At 41.6% G+C, this 20,851-nt stretch overlaps 1 protein-coding gene across 1 annotated transcript in view; it reads right to left on the bottom strand.

Annotated features, from left to right (window-relative positions):
- Nucleotides 1-3,187: 3,187 nt before the first annotated feature.
- Nucleotides 3,188-20,851, bottom strand: part of sav1 (salvador family WW domain containing protein 1) — a 28,374-nt gene continuing 10,710 nt past the window's right edge. The window contains exons 3-4 of the mRNA XM_072698897.1: nt 4,085-4,355; nt 3,188-3,996 (exon numbers count right to left, since the gene is read on the bottom strand). Coding sequence (XP_072554998.1) covers nt 3,837-3,996; nt 4,085-4,355 — 431 coding nt within the window. The 3' untranslated portion in view covers nt 3,188-3,836. The remainder of the gene's footprint in view (nt 3,997-4,084; nt 4,356-20,851) is intronic.

Below are 20,851 nucleotides of genomic sequence, written 5' to 3'. Positions count from 1 at the left end.
TTTCTGCACTTAACGACTCATCAGTTGTGTCTTTTTTATTTCATCCCTTTTCCCCATTCTGGCCTCACTTATCAAATCAACTGTTATCGAGTAATTTTATATTTGACTATATTATGAGCCGAAGAATATATTATTACCGGAGCTATTCCTCTAGACTGCCATTCTAGGTGGTGACGTCACCGGAACCTCAATCTGTGCAATTTTATATACTAAACATTTTGATTGACACTGGCCAACAGACATACAACATTGCAGTGTTGTCTAATATGGGATTGTCAACCAGAAGAGGCCTATTGTTAACAACAAACAGATCTCTCTACAATTAGTTGTACATTTAAAATTTACTGAGTGCCAGCATAACACTACATATTATGTGAGGAGTCATATGTATAGCATTATTCCAACAAACATAATTTAACATAAAAACCCTATCAGAGATATGGGAAAACTATGTTGACAACTGCATCCAACATAGGCTTGGAATAGATTAAGCCTATACAGAACTTACATAGAACTTATTTGCTATTTGAAAGAATACAGATATTTTGTCTTTTCTGGGTTTATTTTTTTCTGTACTGCATACCACTGTGGTCCATGTGATCAAAACTGCATCCGGTACAATTTAAGGCTCAGTTCTCAACTTGATCAGGACCCAACGGCAGAATACAAACAGAATGCATAGTCACAAATGTGGCAAGGATAGATGTATTTCAATCAAATGTTTTAGAAAGTGACACCAGTGATTGAGTTATCTTTCCTTAGATCAGTAGGTCACAAAAATTTTAAAGCCATGTCTAGGCTAACAGGAATGTGTGTATTTTACTGTCTACCTGAAAACGGAGATAAAGGGAAACAGTGAGAACTAATTAGGGATGCTACTTATCAAAATGTTTTGTTATTTTTTTATCCCTCAAAAGTGGGGGGATGTATCAGGATTTCCATATAATTGGGTGGGGGGGGTGTCTCCCCACACCCCTGCACGGGTCGGGTAGTGACAGACACTCCTACAAAGCCCCACCCACCAAAGAGGCCAGATAGTGAAATGCAAAGAAAAATACAACAAAAGGGAAAGAAGTCTTGCAAAGCGGAATACACATACCATAAAGAAAAATGAGTGCTGAAAAAACGAAAGGCAAAAAACAAAACATATTCAAAAAACAAACTGGCAAACAAAACAAAAAAAATCTCTCAATACATCAATTTTGTTTGCAGTGCATATGTGTTTTTGTGTATGGTACATTTAACTTAACAACCTAGTTGTTTAATATCTGAAACTTTTTTTTAAAAACACATTCCTGGCACCCATATTTAGTAAATTTGTTATATTTTTAGTTCAGCAGAGGAGCAAAACAGCTCTGAAAATTTTTATAATATATATTTTGAATATAAGCATTTAACTAAATCTTGAAATATTTCTTTACATTTTCAGGCACTCATTTAGTCAATCTGTATTTTTTCTGTATTTTTTAAAACACCTTATGTGATATGTTCAGCATAGATGCATTTTTTGTGTTTTCCAGTTGGGACACACTGATGTGAATAAAACTATAATTAATTCTGACTTTCTGTCCAGGCTTTTAAAAAAAAAAACAAAAAAAAAAACCGTCATATCGATATATATTGAATATAGATATAGTGACCTAAAATGATTGAGGTATTGTTTTTTCAGTTATTGTCCAGCCCCACCAGAAACCATACTACATGTTGTAAAAAATCGTGTGCTGTTACTTCTTTATTAGAGGCCATTATTTTGGACTCCCCCCTCCCCATGTCCTATTTCAGAATTTATCTGTACAGAAGTCTGTCTCAAAAATGCAATTAATTAATTTTTGAGACAGATTTCTATTCAAACAGGCCATTAGTTTGGATTGACGAAAGAAGAAAATATTGTGCATTTGAACCTTTATACGTCTAATGCGTACTTAAGAACATAAGAACATAAGAACTATACAAACGAGAGGAGGCCATTCGGCCCATCGAGCTCGCTTGGGGAGAACTTAACTAATAGCTCAGAGTTGTTAAAATCTTATCTAGCTCTGATTTAGAGGAACCCAAGGATTCAGCTTGCACTACGTTATCAGGAAGACTATTCCATACTCTGACTACACGCTGTGTAAAGAAGTGCTTCCTTAAATACAGTTTGAAATGTTCTCCCGCTAATTTCCACCTATGGCCATGAGTTCTTGTATTTGAACTAATGCTGAAGTAACTATTTGGTTGAACAGCATCCAAACCTGTTAGAATCTTATAGACCTGGATCAGGTCCCCCCTCAGTCTCCTTTGCTTGAGGCTGAACAGATTTAGCTCAACTAACCTTTCCTCGTATGACATTCCTCTAAGACCAGGAATCATTCTTGTGGCCCTACGCTGCACCTTTTCTATGGCCGCAATGTCCTTTTTAAGACATGGTGACCAAACCTGCACACAATATTCTAGGTTGGGGTCTCACTAAGGAATTGTACAATCTTAGCATTACCTCCCTTGACTCCACACACCTGGAGATATACCCCAACATCCTATTGGCCTTTTTTATTGCTTCCCCGCAGTGGCGAGAATGAGACATGGAAGCATCAACATACACACCAAGGTCTTTCTCATAATCAGCTACCTTTATTTCAGTAGGTCCCATAAAATACCTGTACTTTATATTTCTGCTCCCTACATGGAGTACCATACATTTGTCTATGTTAAATTTCATCTGCCAGGTATCAGCCCAGTCACTAATTAAATCAAGATCCCGCTGTAGCTGCTGAGCCGCTAGTTCAGTATCTGCTACACCACCCACCTTGGTGTCATCTGCAAATTTCACCAGTTTACTGTATATATTGGTGTATATATCATTTATGTAAATTAGGAACAAAAGTGGTCCTAAAATTTAACCCTGCGGTACCCCACTATGAACGCAGGCCCACTGTGACATTGTGCCTCTAATAACTACTCGCTGCTTCCTATCTGTTAACCAGTTATCAATCCAGGTCGCTACAGTTCCTAAAATACCTGTCGCTTAGAGTTTAAGTAAGAGCCTCTTGTGGGGGACAACATCAAAAGCCTTTTGGAAATCTAAGTAGATGACATCATAGGCCTTCTTATCATCAACTTCCTGAGTAGCTTCCTCATAAAACTCCAACAGATTTGTTAAACAGGACCCACCTCTCCTAAATCCATGCTGGCTATCCCTCAAAATGTTATTTGAGTCCAGGTAATCTACCATTTTCTCTTTGATTATAGCCTCCATAACTTTACCAGTTATACAAGTTAGACTGATTGGGCCATAGTTTGACAAATTTCTTCTATCCCCTTTTTGAAAATGGGCATTATGTTGGCATGCTTCCAATCAGAAGGTACCACACCTTCAGACAAGGATTTTTGAAACAGTAGAGTTAAGGGTCGGCAAATAATATCCCTCATCTCTTTTAACACTATAGGTAAGATGCCATCATGGCCCTGTGATTTATTTATTTTGAGCTAAGCTAGGCTTTGCAAAAACATCAGCTTCAGTTATATATATGAGTTATATATATATTTGCAATGTAAAATCTTGTTTTGGATATCATAAAAGAATCCTGGAAAAGCTAAAAGAGAAAAATGACCAGCAATAAGGGACTCTGCTGAGATGCCCTCTAAATGGTGACCAAGAGTTAACTTTAATCACATCTCATTTTTCAGTTTCTTCAACCTTGCTCTTATTTTGCAGGCGTTTTCATATTCAAGTATTTACAAAAAAATTGCATAATATTTGTCAATTATGAAAGTTTAGTTATTGTACTCAGACTGTTGCTACATATAATCGAAAGACTCAAGTATCTGCAGCTGCTGTTCAGGAACTCACAAAGGACTTACTTGAGAGGGGCTCTGGCATACACCTGCAACCAATCTGGGATTTCAGCTGTATGATACGGATTGGCAGGTACAAGAACTAGTTGGTTCCGGTCCATGAGACGAGGCTGGTAGGTCACTGGAGGTGGAAGTGGTGGTGGCTGGTCATAGCGAGGAACACTATATTGGAAACAAAAGGACCAAAAGCATCAGAGTGGAGATGTGATTAAGGTCCACTTCAGACATAACAGCAAAATTCAGCATGTACCTTGGGGCACAGGGATGACGATACTGTGCCCTCTTATTTATATGATCAACGTAATAGACTCCAAACTCAGCAGACTCTACTTTTTCCCATCCAGGTGGCAATCCTTCTCTCTCCAGTGGATGGCTCCAGTGTGTTGTATTGGTGTTGTGGTCAATATAATATTTCCTCCCTCGAATGGTCCAATCGACAGTCCAGCCAGCTGGAAGTGGGAGGTCCTCCCCACTTGGACTTGCTAGATTTCCCAGAGATTTAGCCTGAATATGCCCAATTCCTGGAGAATAAAGAATAAGTCTATTGAACTCTGAAGAATCATTATACATTGAAACTCTGATGGGTCTGCTTTAGAAATACAGGTACATTCAAATGGCAGAATGATAGCAATAAGGAGCCAAGTTGTTGAAAACACCCTAGTATGGCCAGAAATAAACATAAAATGGAAGCATTTTTCAATGGCTTTGCAATTTCTCAGTTAAATGATCCGGTATGTATAAAACTTGTCTCCAATATTTATTACATATGTAAACAGGATGTGGTAAGATTTACAATTTAAAAGTTACTAATACCATTTCAAAACCAGCTGTAGGCAGCAATTGCCATTTTCAGTATCATCGCTTATGTTGAGGTGTACATTCTCCATTATATTGGTTATAACTAGGGACCAGTTGCAGGATAAGTGGTTTCAGAGTTATTGCAAGAATCATGACACAGCACTATGTTTACTTCCATTTATTCTAAAACAAACTGGTAAGCACCTGTCACATGATGCCTGTGTGTTGAGGCTGCAACAGTACAACAAAAACAGCGATGTAAAAAAGTGATTTCAGCCTGCATAATGCCTCAGCGCTCGCTTTTGTTAATTCAGTCTCAGTGAATCTCAACTTATTGACTAGATCTTGAACATTTAATTAACCACTTTTTTCAAAAATGGTTAATTAACATTAAATTGAATGAACATACCTACATTCCAATTTGACTGGTTTGTGCAAAAAAAAAAAATTGCGGATTGTGATTCTAACCAAAAATGTCATATATGGCATGACATTTTGGCCATATTGCGCACACCTAAATACAACTATGTCCCTGTCTTAAAAAGCTTACCCCTGACATTCTATTACTAAAGAAAAAAAAACAAATGTTATGTATTTTGGCTCAACTTGTGGGTCATTTGACTGAAGAACTGGAAAGGACAAGTTTAGAAAATATCAACTTTTGCCATGTTTAAAAAACTAGCATCATAACTTAAAAAAATGTAAAATAGCAGCATCAAGTTACATTGATAAAGCACAGTAACCCAAACATGTCAAACAAACAAGTGTGGGGCACAGAATTATTGCACTATTCAAGGAACATTTATAAAGACAATTTAGAAAATGTGCATTTTTTGCAGCATTTAAAAAAATAACATCATAATTTTGAACTAGTTTTCAAAGACCAACAGCACATTAATTTAAGCAAAAAAAAAACAAAAAAAACAACTGCACCCAGTGTTTTTTGTTTGGTTTACCTCAGTTCTTTTAGTGTTCAGTGAGAGAAATCTAGCCTGTTTTGGGCTTGAACAAGTGCACTGAAATCTAGCCTCCTCAAGTATGGGAAGATTTCCTCTTTAAGAGAGGAATAAAGTTGTACCAGTGATAATGACTTAAAATGCTCTGCCAGTAGATTATCAGACTGCAGATCAATGAGTTCAAGCTGGACATCACTGGGTGCATTATCCACACTATAAGTAAAGGGAGAAGAAATCATGTGCATTTCACTCTCAACTGTTTTGAAGTCTTCAAATCTTCTTGAAAACTCACCATGCAATGCCCCTAACATGAATGAATACTTGTGGAGGTGATCAGCTGATAGTACGACTTCTTTCAGTGTTGGCAAGTGAGTGAGAATGTTGCCCTCTAATTGACTTGAAAGAAACTTCAACTTTCTCATGAAAGCTGTCACCAAGCTGTACATTTCGTGTGCAAAGAGGCCCTTGCCTTGCAGCTTGGTATTTAGTGCATTCATTAGTGCAGTCACATCAACAGCAAAGGCCAGATCTGCCATCCAGTGTGTATCTGAGAGCTCTGGAATGTCCTTGTCTTTCTTTATACAAAACTCGTGAATCTCTGCTCTCAGGTCCCATACCCTTTTAAGCACCTTGCCAAGGCTGAGCCATCTCACAGCTGTCTGGTAGCCTATGTCACTATGTTCACTTTCGCTCATATTTAACTGATCGCTATCAGTATGCACATGTGAACAACGAATCATCCAAGGCCACCAAAGTCACATACGGTGTCCCACAGGGATCAGTACTGGGCCCACTACTGTTTACCCAATACATGCTACCGCTTAACATTATTAGAAATCATGGTGTTGGGCTTCATTGTTATGCAGATGATACACAGTTATATATATATCTGTTAACCCTGATGATACATCACTCCTATCTCGGTTAGAAGATTGTCTGTTAGATATCCGGTGCTGGATGGCAAAAAAATTTCTAATGTTAAACACAGAAAAAACAGAAGTACTGGTGATTGGTCCCAAGGCTGCAAGAAATAAGTTTCACCACCTCAGCATTAGTGGCCTTCCTACACAACCTAACACAGTGGTTAGAAATCTTGGTCTTCTAGTAGATTCAGATCTATGTTTTGATGCTCACATAAGAAGTATTACTAGAACTGCGTTTTATCATCTACGAAACATAGCCAAGCTTCGTAAGATGCTTTCACTTCGTGATGCAGAAAAATTAATACATGCCTTCGTAACTTCCAGACTAGACTACTGTAATGCCCTCCTTTCTGGTTGCCCGTCTGGTTCCTTAAATAAACTTCAGCTGGTACAAAATACGGCAGCCAGAGTTCTCACAAACACTAAAAAACTTGATCACATCACACCAGTCTTATCCTCCCTTCATTGGTTACCAGTTAAGTCTCGGATTGACTATAAAATACTGCTGTTAACCTATAAAGCACTGAATGGCCTTGCACCAGACTACCTTAATAATCTGCTGACCACATACAATCCCCCACGCTTGCTTCGATCTCAAGGTGCGGGATATCTGTTAGTACCTAGGGTAGAAAGAGCTACGGCAGGCTGCAGAGCTTTCTCCTATAGAGCTCCTCAGCTACGGAACGGTTTTCCACCGGATATGCGGGTTTCAGGCTCACTCTCAATATTCAAGTCTAGACTAAAAACACACCTATTTAGTTTAGCTTATAGGGACACTAGTTCTAGCTCTAGCTTGCTTCTCACTCCCAGTCAAACCTATAGTGTGAGGTGTAGAGCTGGGTGGGGTTCGGTGCCATTGGCTTTGGATAAACTGAATTGACAGTGCTGTCACTCTAGCTTCACAATTGCTTGTGGGATTGGAGTACTGACATTTCAGGGACTCCCCATGCCTGCATTCCCACCTGCCTCTCCCTCCTACTTATGCTGCCATAGCCATATCTGCCGGAGCATTGCACTTCATATTGCACTCATCTAACTTTTAGCACTGCCTATAGTCTCCCTTACTTTGACTAATTGCATTTATTTCCCCTACTACTCCTGGGGGGTGCTGCCTGGAGCCCTCAATCTATCAAGATGTCCAGCACACCCTTCGACATGTGACGTTAATTTCAGTCACTTTATCTTGCATCCGCCTCAAAAGTCCAACATTTTTCCCCGTCAGATTTGGACAGCCATCAGTTGTAACACCTACCAGTTTGTCCCATTTTAGTCCCAGAATGTCCATGGCTGCATTTACCTCTGTAAACAAATCACTCCCCGTTGCAGTCCCTTTCATTGGCCGCATAGCTGCCAGCTCCTCCGTCATCTCAAAGTCTTTCATCAATCCATGAACAAAGATAAGTAATTGGGCTGTATCACGCATGTCACAGCTCTCATCCAGTGTCCGTTTTCTTTTGTAGTTGAAACACCAAATTCCCTGCAATGTTCTCGACCCGCCTCGTTAAAAAGCACCTCGAGAGAGACACATTTGCAAACGCGTCTTTTTTCTCAGGGCATATTAGCGCTGAAGACTACACCAAACAATCTTTGATGAACTCCCCATCAGAGAATGGCTTACTGTATCTTTTAATTTTGTGGGATATCACAAAGCTGGTCCTGACGGCTGCATCCCTGGATGAGTGGAACTTTGTAAAAAATCCTTGTTGCTTTTGCAGTTTAGCTAGCAAATGTTCCGATGCTCGAGCCCGCTCTGCATCAGTGAAATTCTTGAATTTTTCTCCGTGTTTACTCTCGTAATGGCAATTGTATGTTCTCCACACACTAAGCACACTGCTTTACGTTTGATTTCAGCAAAGAAATATTTAAAAGTCCATGCCTTGTTAAAAACTCTACATTCTGCATCAATTTTTCTTTTCTTGTTAGCTGACATATTTAAGACATACGAGCTAATTTCTTGGAAGCTGTTCAATTAAGAAAAACAGTGGCAGCCACTGTTTTTCTTAATTGAACAGCTTCCAAGAAATTAGCTTGTTGCTATGTTCGACTTCTTATAGCCGCTTAGAGCAATGCATTCTGGTCCTGACACAATGCATCATGGTTAGTTTTTTTTTGTCCGACATTAAACTGGTGCTGCAGCCACCGGCAGGTCTCCCTCCACGTCTCGTCAATTAGTTGTCTTCAAAAAAAAAGCCGTGTAATTGTATTTCGTGAACCTATCACAAAGCAGTAGTTGTCGCTACACTTTTACTACGAACTCACGCGGGCTGATCAAAGGTAGTCAGCGGGCCGGATGCGGCCCGCAGGCCGTAAAATGCCCAGGTCTGCTGTAGAGGCTGTTGGGATTGCTGCACTGTGCGGGAGTGGTGTAGACGCTGTGTGCACTTGTGTTGTGCGCCTGTTGAAGCGGTTGACTGGAATCATCTAGAAGCATATTTGAGTGTTTGCGTGTCAGTACGGTTACGTGGGTGGTTGTTGTTTCATTTTTAACTTTTATTTTTTTCTCGGTCTACGCAAGTAGTTGTCTGTCCTCCTGAGGTTTGCTCGGTTGCCAGTCGGGGCCGGGAGGACATCTTCCACTTTTTTCCCCGCTCCGGCAGTAGCCTGCTTTGAGAGGGTTTTTTGTGGTTTTTCGGCCTCCCTCGAGCAACTTTGCTTTAGTTTAGCTAAACGTGGTTCAGCAGGAAGTTAGTCTCGGGTAGGTAATTGTTAATTTGGTTATTTTAAAAGTTTAATTTTAAGGTTATTATCGCTGACGCTGTCGGATAAATTGGAACTTTTTTATGAATTAACGCGTGTTAATTTAGTGTTTTATTGTACTCGGCACTTTGTTTTAACTATACATTTAGGTCAACTAACAGTTTAAATACGCTATATTAATATACTGGGCTGGGAGTAAAGGACGGGGTCATAGTGAGTTAGGTAACTATGGGGCCAGCTGAGTGTTGTGTTTGCAAGATGTTTGCCCTTCAGGATGCTTGCGTCCAGTCGGACTTCGTCTGCGAGCGATGCAAGTTAGTGGACTCACTCATGGTCCAGGTTCGTGACCTCGAGGAGCAACTGGCTCTCATCCAACATAACAATGAGTTAAAGGAGAGAGTTAACATGCCTTTTAGGGAGACTGTGTGTACGTCACAAGTGGGGAGGGGGGAGAATGATCAACAGGTAGGTTGAGAGAGCTGGGTGAACATAGGTCATAGACGTAGAAAAGGGCGTACACAATTCACAGAGGCAGCATCACCTGAAGTGACGATGTCTAACCACTTTCAGGTGCTTCCAGCTTTAGAGCCGGAAGAGACTGGGGAGGCAGGTGGGCCCTTGGGCACCAAAGTGGGAGGCAGGGAGGTTAGTTATGAATTTATGTGGGGAGAGATGGAAAGCCCAAACTGGTTAACAGGAAGCAGCGAGTAGTTATTAGAGGCACAATGTCACAGTGGGTCTGCATTCACAGTGGGGCACCGCAGGGTTCAATTTTAGGACCACTATTGTTCCTAATTGACATTACTGTCTGTATCGGTGTCAATATCATTAAACTGGTTAAATTTTGTTGACGACACCAAGGTGGGTGGTGTAGCAGATACTGATCTAGCAGCAGAGAGGCTACAACGGGATCTGGATTTAATTAGCGACTGGGCTGATACTTGGCAGAAGAAATTTAACACAGATAAATGTAAGGTAATCCATGCAGGGAGCAGAAATACACTCACCTAAAGGATTATTAGGAACACCTGTTCAATTTCTCATTAATGCAATTATCTAATCAACCAATCACATGACAGTTGCTTCAATGCATTTAGGGGTGTGGTCCTGGTCAAGACAATCACCTGAACTCCAAACTGAATGTCAGAATGGGAAAGAAAGGTGATTTAAGCAATTTTGAGCGTGGCATGGTTGTTGGTGCCAGACGGGCTGGTCTGAGTATTTCACAATCTGCTCAGTTACTGGGATTTTCACGCACAACCATTTCTAGGGTTTACAAAGAATGATGTGCAAAGGGAAAAACATCCAGTATGCGGCAGTCCTGTGGGCAAAAATGCCTTGTTGATGCTAGAGGTCAGAGGAGAATGGGCCGACTGATTCAAGCTGATAGAAGAGCAACTTTGACTGAAATAACCACTCGTTACAACCGAGGTATGCAGCAAAGCATTTGTGAAGCCACAACACGCACAACCTTGAGGCGGATGGGCTACAACAGCAGACGACCCCACTGGGTACCACTCATCTCCACTACAAATAGGAAAAAGAGGCTACAATTTGCACGAGCTCACCAAAATTGGACAGTTGAAGACTGGAAAAATGTTGCCTGGTCTGATGAGTCTCGATTTCTGTTGAGACATTCAAATGGTAGAGTCAGAATTTGGCGTAAACAGAATGAGAACATGGATCCATCATGCCTTTTTACCACTGTGCAGGCTGGTGGTGGTGGTGTAATGGTGTGGGGGATGTTTTCTTGGCACACTTTAGGCCCCTTAGTGTCAATTGGGCATCATTTAAATGCCACGGCCTACCTGAGCATTGTTTCTGACCATGTCCATCCCTTTATGACCACCATGTACCCATCCTCTGATGGCTACTTCTAGCAGGATAATGCACCATGTCACAAAGCTCAAATCATTTCAAATTGGTTTCTTGAACATGACAATGAGTTCACTGTACTAAAATGGCCCCCACAGTCACCAGATCTCAACCCAATAGAGCATCTTTGGGATGTGGTGGAACGGGAGCTTCGCGCCCTGGATGTGCATCCCACAAATCTCCATCAACTGCAAGATGCTATCCTATCAATATGGGCCAACATTTCTAAAGAATGCTTTCAGCACCTTGTTGAATCAATGCCACATAGAATTAAGGCAGTTCTGAAGGCGAAAGGGGGTCAAACACCATATTAGTATGGTGTTCCTAATAATCCTTTAGGTGAGTGTATAAAGTACAGTTATTTTATGGGTTCCACTGAAATAAAGGTAGCTGATTACAAGAAATATCTCGGGATGTATGTTGATGCTTCCATGTCCCACTCTCACCAGTGTGGGGAAGCAATAAAAAAAAAAGGCCAATAGAATGTTGGGTTATATCTCTAGGTGTGTGGAGTTTAAGTCAAGGGAGGTGATGTTACATTTATATAATTCCTTGGTTAGACCCCACCTAGAATATTGTGTGCAGGTTTGGTCACCATACCTTAAGAAGGACATTGCTGCCTTGGAAAAGGTTCAACGTAGGGCTACAAGAATGATTCCTGGTCTTAGAGGAATGTCTTATGAGGAGAGGTTAGCTGAGCTGAATCTGTTTAGCCTTGAGCAAAGGAGACTAAGGGGGGACGTGATCCAGGTCTATAAGATTCTAAAGGGTCTGGATGCTGTTCAGCCATAAGTTATTATAATTAGCGCGAGAACATTTTAAAACAAATTTGAGGAAGCACTTCTTTACACAGCGTGTAGTCAGAGTATGGAATAGTCTTTCTGCTAGTGTAGCGGAAGCTAAAACCCGGGGTTCCTTTAAATCATTGCTAGATAAGATTTTAACAACTCTGAGCTATTAGTTAAGTTCTCCCCAAACGAGCTTGATGGGCCGAACGGCCTCCTCTCCTTTGTAAATTTCTTATGTTCTCACGTTCTTATGTTCTCTGTTGCAGAACACACCATGTAACCACCAGCTAGGGTGTACAGGAAATATAGGTAATCAATCTACTAACAGTAGCATGAATGTAAACAGATAACATGGACAACTGTTCTGTTAGCTAATGTTCCTGTTGTAATAAAATATTCATTTTATTTTCGATTTGTATTTTCCATCAGTTGAGAAAGAAAAAAAAAGTAACTTCTACATTCCTGTGGGAAAAAAGAGCCAAACCCTAACTACACAGCATTAAACTTTGGCCCATTTTTTTGCCGGAGTTTGTTTAAATTTATTGACATACACAAAGCTCACAAATATTCTCTTTGTACAATGAAAAATGAAGTAAAACTATCATATAAAATTAAGCAAACAGAATGGACTCCACTATTTCTTTTTTTAAAAAAACATATCCTGTGTTATTGCTACCACTCAGTCACAATCTTTTTAGGCAGCACACTGACCTCTGGTGGCGCGTGCACCACCAGATCAACTGGTACAATATATCACGTCCATACAACATCCCCATATCAGGTATTTGAAAAAGGAGTGTCTGTATTTTTGACTGTATTAAAAATAATACCTTTGGGGTTTCTAAATACCTGGGTATACTGCAATGCCTTCCTACTGCCCAAGCCTATTGTCAAAGGGTCCAAAATAGCTTATTAATACAAGCTATATATTAAAATACTCCTGATTGGTTTTTTTTAGATGAGTTTGTTAAAATATTTACCCATGAAGAGAAAGGTGCCTGATGTTGATGAGGAAGACAGACATATAATGTTGGTAAGTTACACATGGGCATAAAGTTCTTAGCTGTGTCATGAAGTTTTGAAGCAAAAGAAATGCTTTCTGGCCCTACAGTATGCAATTTAAAAGGTGGCTACTACAATATTTAAATGTTCTTACTGGTTGTGTAATCAAATATTTGTGATGTGATAGGATTATGTAACATTACCCATTCTCAAATGCAATACAATTAGATGGGTAACACAAATAGGCAGGAGTAGTGGAGGTGAGTGGATGATACCTGATGATACTCAGTCTGACCACAGGATTACTACAGGGTACACGTGCACCACCCAGGTACAACAAAAACCTTATGCAGTAGAATCATCAGCAAACTGTGTGGCTGGGGGGTTGGGTGGGAGTGGCTGCACTCACTGGTGGAAAAAGATCCTAGAGAAAAACATTGGTGAGAAACTCAGGTAGTCATGGAGGGGTACTTAAAACTCATTCTGTAGAGAACTTGCAGGAGGAATGGCTTTAAAGAGAAAAGGAAATAAAAAAAAGAAAACAGTTGGCTCTTAGATGGAAGCCAGCTAGGCCTGTCACGATAACAAATTTTGCTGGACGATAAATTGTCCAAGAAATTATCGCGATAAACGATAATATTGTCGATCTGAGACCATTTTCATCTAGAATAATGATAATGGCATAATAATGCACATACGCCTTTCAAAATTCAAAAACGTTTATTTTTAGACTATTTAACACTGAAAATGGAAAACATTTTAAATATCCACAATAACAATGAACAAAACAACCAAAAACAATAAAAGCAATGGACTCTCAGTCTCTGTTAACAAAAAATGCACTTGAATAAATACCAAAAACAATAAATAAAATGGATGTAAACAAAATTGCACTTCAAAAAATATTAAACAATAGGCTCAACATGCATTCCATAACAGGCAAAACTGCCTGTTAGGACCTTTGTAAACAAACAAACAAAAAGCCTCAAGCCATATGCAAAAAAGTGGTTCACCACGGTCATTCGGTTTGAATCCGAAGTGCTCCCACACGACAGCTGTCGCGTTTGGCTTTGAAACCAATTGCATGTCACAACTTGCGTCTCGTCTTTTTGCTCTTCTCTGCAGTCGCCTCAAGCACTCCCGCCTTCCCACACAAAGTCCATGTGACTGACAAGCGCTGCCTCCCCACCAGAGCATGTGAGCGGAGCGGAGCGGTGAGAATTTCCGCTCCTCGCTCACGAGGCTGTTGGCTCCGCCCGCTCCTCCGCTCTAATTCGCACTAAGCCGCTCCGCTCAACACCGCTCCTCGCTCCACTAAAATGTCCTCCCGCTCCAGTCAAATCGCTCCACGCTCGCTCCAATTTAAAAGAGGAACAAATAATCTGCATGCCTAACAAATGTCACCTTAAACCAAAGCCTTATGTCATAAAGAAATATGAGCAACGGCAACATTGCCAGTAAGAACAGAAAATATTTATTTTTAAGCAACCTATCGGCAACAACGGACAGGTTTGGAAATGGCATTCCACACAAAAATAGGCTTAAAAATAAAGGAATCAGTGGGTTTAATAGCCTAAAGAATATACAGACACGTTTTAAATTCCTCATTTTTTTTCTGTTGATGCAGCACGTCTCAAATAAAATTTTACATTACGTGTGTCAGCGTGCGAGTCGGCGAGCAGGGAAGCAGAGGCGAGAGCAGCCAGGTGGACGAACAAAACGGGGTTTATTGGGGTACCAAGCAGACGGAGACTCACACATGGGACTTTGACGATGACAGATCTGGGGAAAACTACTCAAGACGTGGACTAAATACAAGAGACTAGGTAAACGGAACAGGCGACAGGTGAGAACAATCAGGGTAAAACAGGAGGTAATGAGGTGGGCGTGGCACACAGTAGGAGCGGACGGAGCGGGGTGTGACAACGTGAAATTAAACAAAAATCTTATTAGACCTACTTTGAATGACAAAACGAATTTATTTGATTACCAATATTTACTTTATAGGCTTTTATACTTTAATTTACTTTATAGACTTGATATGCTACAACCATATAAAACTTGCACGCGTTTTGCTCTGGCTTCCGCTTGTTCGCGTAGCACACTCATGTTTCTGAGAAAAGTGATTCCAAAGTGAATCTTTACTCACTGAAACAGTTTCACCACATTGTTGTTCTTGCTGTACATTCTTGTCATCTATATGTTTGATAAGAATAGTACACTTGTATGATTTATCAGTTTCCTTTGTGAAATACTTTGCGAATTCCATCTCGGCCAATTTGTGTAACAGTCTTGATAATTGTACAGATGAATTCTGGGTAGATTTGGGCACGCCTCAGAATTGTAGTGTGAGCGGTATCGGAGCGAAATTGGAGCGAGACAAAGCGACCGCTCCAGCCTTAATTAGAAAACCCGCTCTGCGCTCTGACCAAATTCCGCCCGCTCCGCTCCTCGCTCACGCTCTGCTCACATGCTCTGCTCCCCACACAAAAGACAATGCAACTGACAAGAGGGTTCGGTTCTCCTGCGCTAAGGAAACGAGAGTTGTCATTCAGTCGCGGATAACAAACAAGTATGCAAATGAAATTATCGCGGCCGGAAAAATTAGAGGTCATTTTTTTTATCGTGCGATTAATCGATTTATCGACTATCGTGACAGGCCTAAAGCCAGCACCCATCGATCACGTGAAGGAGCCTGCTCATCGAGTCGACTCACGACTGTCTTCACTAATATATTTACTCTCTCACCCAGAAGCGCTGTTAGGTACCAAAATTCGGCACTGATTGATTTAATGTGATTCTGTACTCTGCAGTACGGTCGTAATTCAACTGTTACCCTGATAGTACCAAGCTTGGTACCCCACCCTATTGTGTATGCTAGGAGCCACGCACTGAATACGACTGCCCAAGTTTGTTAAAATCACCCTGGTGCTACAGGAGATGCTGTAGCCAAAAGAGGAGAGCCAGCTGCTGCACAAACAACTCACACTTGCAGTCGCTTAACTTGAACTCTAATAGATTCCTGCAATAGAAAAGGATTTGCAGCCATATTCTGACTATGTTGATGTACATGTGATCTACACTTAGTCAAAAGTTTTTGCACACACTAGGGCTGCAAGATTTATCGATTTCAAAACGAAATCGCGATTTGAAACAATGCGATTAGCCTAAAATATTCAATTTTTATCCAGCACTTCCTTTTCAAAAGTTACTGTATGTGCTACATCTTTCTTATGTACCCATTTTTGAGAAAATAGTTCTTGTTTTATCCATCCATCCATTTACTTCCGCTTATCCGAGGTCGGGTCGTGGGGGCAGCAGTCTCAGCAGGGAAACCCAGACTTCCCTCTCCCCGGCCACTTCCTTCAGCTCCTCTGGGGGGATCCCGAGGCGTTCCCAGGCCAGCCGAGAGACATAGTCCCTCCAGCGTGTCCTGGGTCTTCCCTGGGGCCTCCTCCCAGTGGGACTTGCCCGGAACACCTCACCAGGGAGGCGTCCAGGAGGCATCCTAAGCAGATGCCCGAGCCACCTCATCTCTCAATGCGGAGGAGCAGCGGCTCTACTCTGAGTCCCTCCCGAATGACCGAGCTCCTCACCCTAAGGGAGAGCTCAGCCACCCTGCGGAGAAAACTCATTTCGGCCGCTTGCACTCGCGATCTCGTTCTTTCGGTCACTACCCACAGCTCATGACCATAGGTGAGGGTAGGAACGTAGATTGACCGGTAAATCAAGAGCCTTGCCTTTTGGCTCAGCTCCTTCTTCACCACGACAGACCGATGCAGCACCCGCATCACTGCTGACGCCGCACCGATCCGCCTGTCGATCTCCCGCTCCATCCTTCCCGCACTCGTGAACAAGACCCCGAGATACTTAAACTTCTCCACTTGGGGAAGGACCTCCTCCCCGACCTGGAGAGAGCACTCCCACCCTTTTCCGGCTGAGGACCATGGTCTCGGATTTGGAGGTGCTGATTTTCATTCCAGCCGCTTCACACTCGGCTGCGAACTGTTCCAGTGAGAGCCGAAGGTCACGGTCTGATGAGGCCAACAGAACCACATCTGCAAAAAGCAGAGACCTAATCCTGAGGTCACCAAACCGGACACCCTCAACGCCCTGGCTGCGCCTAGAAATTCTGTCCATAAAGGTTATGAACAGAATCGGTGATAAAGGGGCTCCCAGAGGCTTATTGTTTTATTTATTATTTAATTTTATTAAACGGCAGTATTGGGAAAAATAACACTCAGTGATGTAAAGAGTTTTTTGTGGTTAATTTACAAGAGTATTGTATTTATTGTATTTCACTTTGAAATTAAAGATTTTGTTAATTAACAATGTGTGTTCACATGTAATAATGTACCCGAGTGATTTTCAGACATTTCATATACCTCTTTTGCTTTAATATTAGGGGAAACATTATTTCCTGATAGACAGGAGAAACATAGGGAAACTGAATTGCCCGGAACACCCTAATACCAAGCCGCTTGGAAGAAATGGGGAACACGCAAAACACCGAACAATGCCGCTTGAAAATCAAAAAACATAATTAAATAATTTGTTTGCTTTCAAAAGACTGAATTAGCAGTAAGCTAATTCTTACTGCTTTGATCGGCTTAGCCAAAGTACAGTCGTGAAAAAATTAGGACACCCCATTAACTGTTTAGTTCTTTATTAAGAAATATCAACATATCACTATTAAATCTTCTTTCAAATCATATGTGTAGATAAAGGTGATGCAACCATCACCTATGCAAAAAAAAAGAAAGAAACGGTGGGTGTGTCCGAAATCGCGCACTTGCCTCAGTGCACTGAGATGTAGTGCGTAGTGCGCACTGCGCACTTCCTCCTGTAGTGCACACTACCATGGGTAAGTGCGGTCATAAATGGAACACTAACGTTTTGCACTTACCGGAAGTGACTGACTAGCATTTGATCGCGATTCTCCAGCGCCCCAAAATATTTGCCGTGTTTTGTTTACAATGAATTTCCTTGTGGTTTTATTTGCGTGTATATAACTTATCTACGACCGCCTAACCGGCTAAAAAACTGCTAACATTTACGTGTGCGAATTCTTCCAAGCCGATATAATCGCAAACTCAAAATTATCTATAACTGTCGTCAGAGAGTGACAGGCTACACACCGAAGTATACATCAGTAAAATAATTTTATTAATGTTACATTTATATGACGCAGTTGCCTCCGCTTGAGCTTGCGTGTCTGTGTGGTCCGCCATTATTTAAACATACCGAAAGTCCATCCCCTTCCGCTACGTAGTCAAAATGGCGTCCGTTTAGTGTGAGTAGTGTCCATCGTTCTGCACTGCGTTTTCTGGCCGTTTTCAGTGCACCATCCGGGTACTTTCAGTGCACTTAATTTTGGCTTAGTTGTAAGTGTGAACGCACTACGCCCTAAAATCGCGCACTAAAAGTGCGTGATTTCGGACACACCCAAATTCACTTATTTAATAGAACTAATGATGCCAATTTCCAAAAAGTTAGGACACACTCACATCCATTATTATTTAAAATGCCTAGAGTTAGATTCGGGTGCCCCATATCAGGTGAAAATGGTTAGAACATTATTACAGAGCTTTTTATGTGGATCCTGTCTAATTTAAACCAGACATTTAGTTTGGTTTGCTCTTGATTGTTGAAATGAGTGGGATCACCATGGTGAGATCCAAAGAACTGTCTGAGGCCTTCAGAAAGAAGCATGTAGATGCATACGAGTCTGGAAAGGAGAACATTTAAGCCAGGGCAGGCTGTCCTAGCAAGTTCAGTCCAAGAGCAGACCCCAAGATGCTGAAATAAGTCTCCAAAAATCCTAAAATGTCATCACGGGTCATACAGGAAGGTCTTGCCACAGTTGGTGTCAAGGTACATGCATCTACCATCAGAAAGAGACTGTGCAAGTTTGGTTTACATGGGAGCTGTGCAAGGAGGAAACCCTTGCTGTCAAAAAAATACCAGGGCAAGACTGAAGTTTGCCAGAGACCACCTAAACAAAGACCAGGACTTTTGGAACAATTTGCTTTGGATAGATGAATCTGAAATTGAATTATTTGGACAGTTTGGTGTAAACCAGACATATTTTGAGCAAAAGAACCTCATGCCAACTGTGAAGCATGGGGGTGGAAATGTCATGGTTTGGGGCTGCTTTGCTGCAGCAGAACCTGGCCAGCTCACCATCATAGAATCCACTATGAATCCTCCATCATATCAGAGGGTGCTTGAGGACAATGTGAGATCATCTGTCCAAAAGTTGAAGCTGAAGTTGGGGTGGATCATGCAAATGACAATGACTCAAAACATTCCAGTAAATCTACCAAGGAATGGCTTACAAGAAAGAGTTCTGGAATAGTCAAGTGAAAGCCCGGATCTGAATCCTACTGAGATGCTGTGGGGTAATTTGAAGAGAAAGTGTATGCAAGACACCCTTCAAACATCACACAGCTTAAGGAATTCTGCATTGGAGAGTGGGGAAAACTTTCTGCCAGTCGATTGATAGATGGTTATAGGAAACCAGGGCTGTGGAGTCGGTAGATAAATGCTCCGACTCCGACTCCTCAGTTTCTAAATCTTCCGACTCCCCGACTCCGACTCCTCTGTATGTATATACTATGCTAATGTATTTTCTACATCCATTGAAGGAAAGGAAGGCAACATACATGTCATTTCATCACAGAACTACTGGCTAGGAAGCTAACACTCTACTATAATGCCAGATTAAAGACAAACACAATGAAAACAAAGATTTTGCCACCGACCGATGTGTGTGTACAATCGCGGCAATTGATTGGGGATGTCCACATGGACGGGCAGATCCAGCTTGCCGAAAATCTCGACCACCGCCCCCATCCAAAGTAATGTGATGCCTCCGTCTGCTGCAGTAGCTGTCTCCTCTGTCAGCCAGCCGGAAGTTTAGTGCATTGTGTCACTCACCGGCCAGCTGATCAGCAGAACGAGCCTCTGCTGGAGACAGGTAGGGAGATCTGTGTTCTCGGCTCCTTCGGCCCCCTTCACTAGCGCATAGCGAAGGGGAGCCGACGGAGCTGAGAACACACCAGATGATTTTTCAGGCGTTTGACGCGTGATGACTCGTTGAACGGCCGAAAAATCGGCAGTGCATCTGTAAATGTATGGGGGGCTTTAGGCTAGGTTCACAGTTCCCTGTAACAGTGGAACACGACACAATGGAAAGCGGTGCCGCACCTTACCTGTGCATTACATCCCATATACAGTCAATGCAAAGCATGCTTCATGGTTACTTGACATGTTCGTTTTGTGGTAACATTATGCACTGCATGCATTGGGCTTTATTCTTACAGCAGAGTAGTAGTTCTTTATGACCAGAGCATGTGAGCGGAGCGGTGAGAATTTCCGCTCCTCGCTCACGAGGCTGTTGGCTCCGCCCGCTCCTCCGCTCTAATTCGCACTAAGCCGCTCCGCTCAACACCGCTCCTCGCTCCACTAAAATGTCCTCCCGCTCCAGTCAAATCGCTCCACGCTCGCTCCAATTTAAAAGAGGAACAAATAATCTGCATGCTTAACAAATGTCAGCTTAAACCGAAGCCTTATGTTATAAAGAAATATGAGCAACGGCAACATTGCCAGTCAGAACAGAAAATATTTATTTTTAAGCAACCTATCGGCAACAACGGACAGGTTTGGAAATGGCATTCCACACAAAAATAGGCTTAAAAATAAAGGAATCAGTGGGTTTAATAGCCTAAAGAATATACAGACACGTTTTAAATTCCTCAATTTTTTTCTGTTGATGCAGCACGTCTCTAAAATAAAATTTTACGTTACGTGAAATAAAAAAAAATTCTTGGTTATTAGACCTACTTTGAATGACAAAACGAATTTTTTTGATTACCAATATTTACTTTATAGGCTTTTATACTTTAATTTACTTTATAGACTTGATATGCTACAACCATATAAAACTTGCACGCGTTTTGCTCTGGCTTCCGCTTGT

The sequence above is a fragment of the Paramormyrops kingsleyae genome, chromosome 14, assembly GCF_048594095.1.
Source record: "Paramormyrops kingsleyae isolate MSU_618 chromosome 14, PKINGS_0.4, whole genome shotgun sequence".
Taxonomy (NCBI): Eukaryota; Metazoa; Chordata; class Actinopteri; order Osteoglossiformes; family Mormyridae; genus Paramormyrops; species Paramormyrops kingsleyae.
The sequence above is the reverse complement of the archived record's forward strand: the minus strand, read 5'-3'. Positions and strand labels throughout refer to the sequence as shown.